Source organism: Myotis brandtii, unplaced genomic scaffold (assembly GCF_000412655.1).
Source record: "Myotis brandtii unplaced genomic scaffold, ASM41265v1 scaffold3267, whole genome shotgun sequence".
NCBI lineage: Eukaryota > Metazoa > Chordata > Mammalia > Chiroptera > Vespertilionidae > Myotis > Myotis brandtii.
The window spans coordinates 9,259-10,925 of record NW_005362569.1 but is presented as its reverse complement, the minus strand read 5'-3'; the positions used below and the strand labels follow the sequence as shown (position 1 = coordinate 10,925).

The 1,667-nt window shown below is 35.9% G+C and overlaps 1 protein-coding gene across 1 annotated transcript in view; it reads left to right on the top strand.

The window, feature by feature from the left end:
* DDX43 (DEAD (Asp-Glu-Ala-Asp) box polypeptide 43) overlaps positions 1-1,667 on the top strand; it is a 21,526-nt gene that overhangs the window by 14,959 nt on the left and 4,900 nt on the right. Inside the window, 1 exon segment of the mRNA XM_005870984.2 lies at positions 370-457. Coding sequence (XP_005871046.1) covers positions 370-457 — 88 coding nt within the window.

Here is a 1,667-nt window from a genome sequence, read left to right as displayed (position 1 = left end):
GGGAAGAGACTGGACAAAAATCTTACACCCATGGATGAGGACAGTGGCAGGGGGTAAGGGCATGGGGTGGGATGGGAACCAGGTGGAGGGAGATACGGGGGGAAAAAAGAGGAACAATTGTAATAATCTGAACAATAAAGATTTATTAATTAAAAAAAACATATTTGAAGGTTTCTTCTAGTAGTTGCACTAAAGTTGAACAATTCTTTGTGAAGCATATATTTTCTGTAAAATCTGTCTTATTAAAAAGTACTAAATTTGTCTTTCATGAGCAATTTGGTTCATAGCATTCTTAGGAAACTTAGTAATGTTTGATTCAGAGTAAATTTTTAATGTTTGTGTATCTTTTTCCCTTGTTTTAATTTCCAGTGCAACATGGCCATATGCAGTCCGTCGGCTTTCACAATCTTATTTAAAAGAGCCAATGATTGTATATGTTGGTACTTTGGACCTAGTTGTAAGTTTGTTTTTTAATTACTATTTTAATAAATATTTCAACCCAGCTCGTGTTACATAATGGTTGAGCATCTACCTAGGAATCAAGAGGTCACCGGTTCCATTCCCAGTCAGGGCACATGCCCAGGTTGCGGCCTCAATCCCCAATGCGGGTGTGCAGGAGGCAGCTGTTTGCTGGTGTTTCTCTATCATTGATGTTTCTACCTCTCCCTTTCTCTCTAAAAATCAATAAATATTATAAAAAATATTTTTTCCAATGCAAATGGAGAACTTTATTTGATTGCTTAAAATGCTATCACATTTATTTTTTATTAAATTTTTGAGGGTGACATTGGTTAGTAAGATCATATAAGTTTCAAGTGTACATTTCCATGATACATGATCTGTATTTTGCATTGTGTGTCCACCACCCAAAGTAAAACCATCTTCCAAAATATACTTTGTGTTTTGGCAAGTCTCCTCTGCCCACTCCCTAATTTTAGAGCAAATACTAGATACATATGATTTTATTTATAAATACTTCAGTATATATGTCTAAAAGACTAATTTAGCATACCATAGTATACCTAAAAATTTTAATAATCCTTTAATGCCATAGGCTATCCAGTCCTATGTGTTTCTATTTTCCTGGTGTCTCATTTTTATTAATCCTGTTAGAATCAGGTTCTGAACAAGGTCTATATCTTTGCATATACTTAAGCCTGGTGTTCTCTTTTTGTGAAGTTAAGATAGATCAGTAGTTTCAGATGATGTTAGTAATTATACAATTTATAACTAAAGATCTCCATTATATCTCTCTTCCATTATAAAGTTCTCTTGCCTTTCACTTAATAATTGTAATTGGCCTTTCAGGTAATCAATAATGAAAATTGCCCCTTTTTACTCAGTCACTGGTAATAATAATGGCTCTTTGCCTAGGCTCACTTCATTAGATTTCATGAAAGGCAGGATAAATGGTTGGTTCTTTCCTTTTATTAAATACTACAGTGGGGCCTTGACTTACGAGTGTCCTGACTAACGAGTTTTTCGAGATACAAGCCGTCTCTCGGCCGATTTTTTGCTTTGAGTTGCGAGCTAAAATTCGGGTTATGAGCCAGCTTCAGATACCCCACCGCTAGTTGGCGCAGCGAACGTCACAGTGAACACCACAACATCAGCCCAGCATCACATGTCTCACTCGTTCACTGTTGATTTGACATATGAGTAATTTG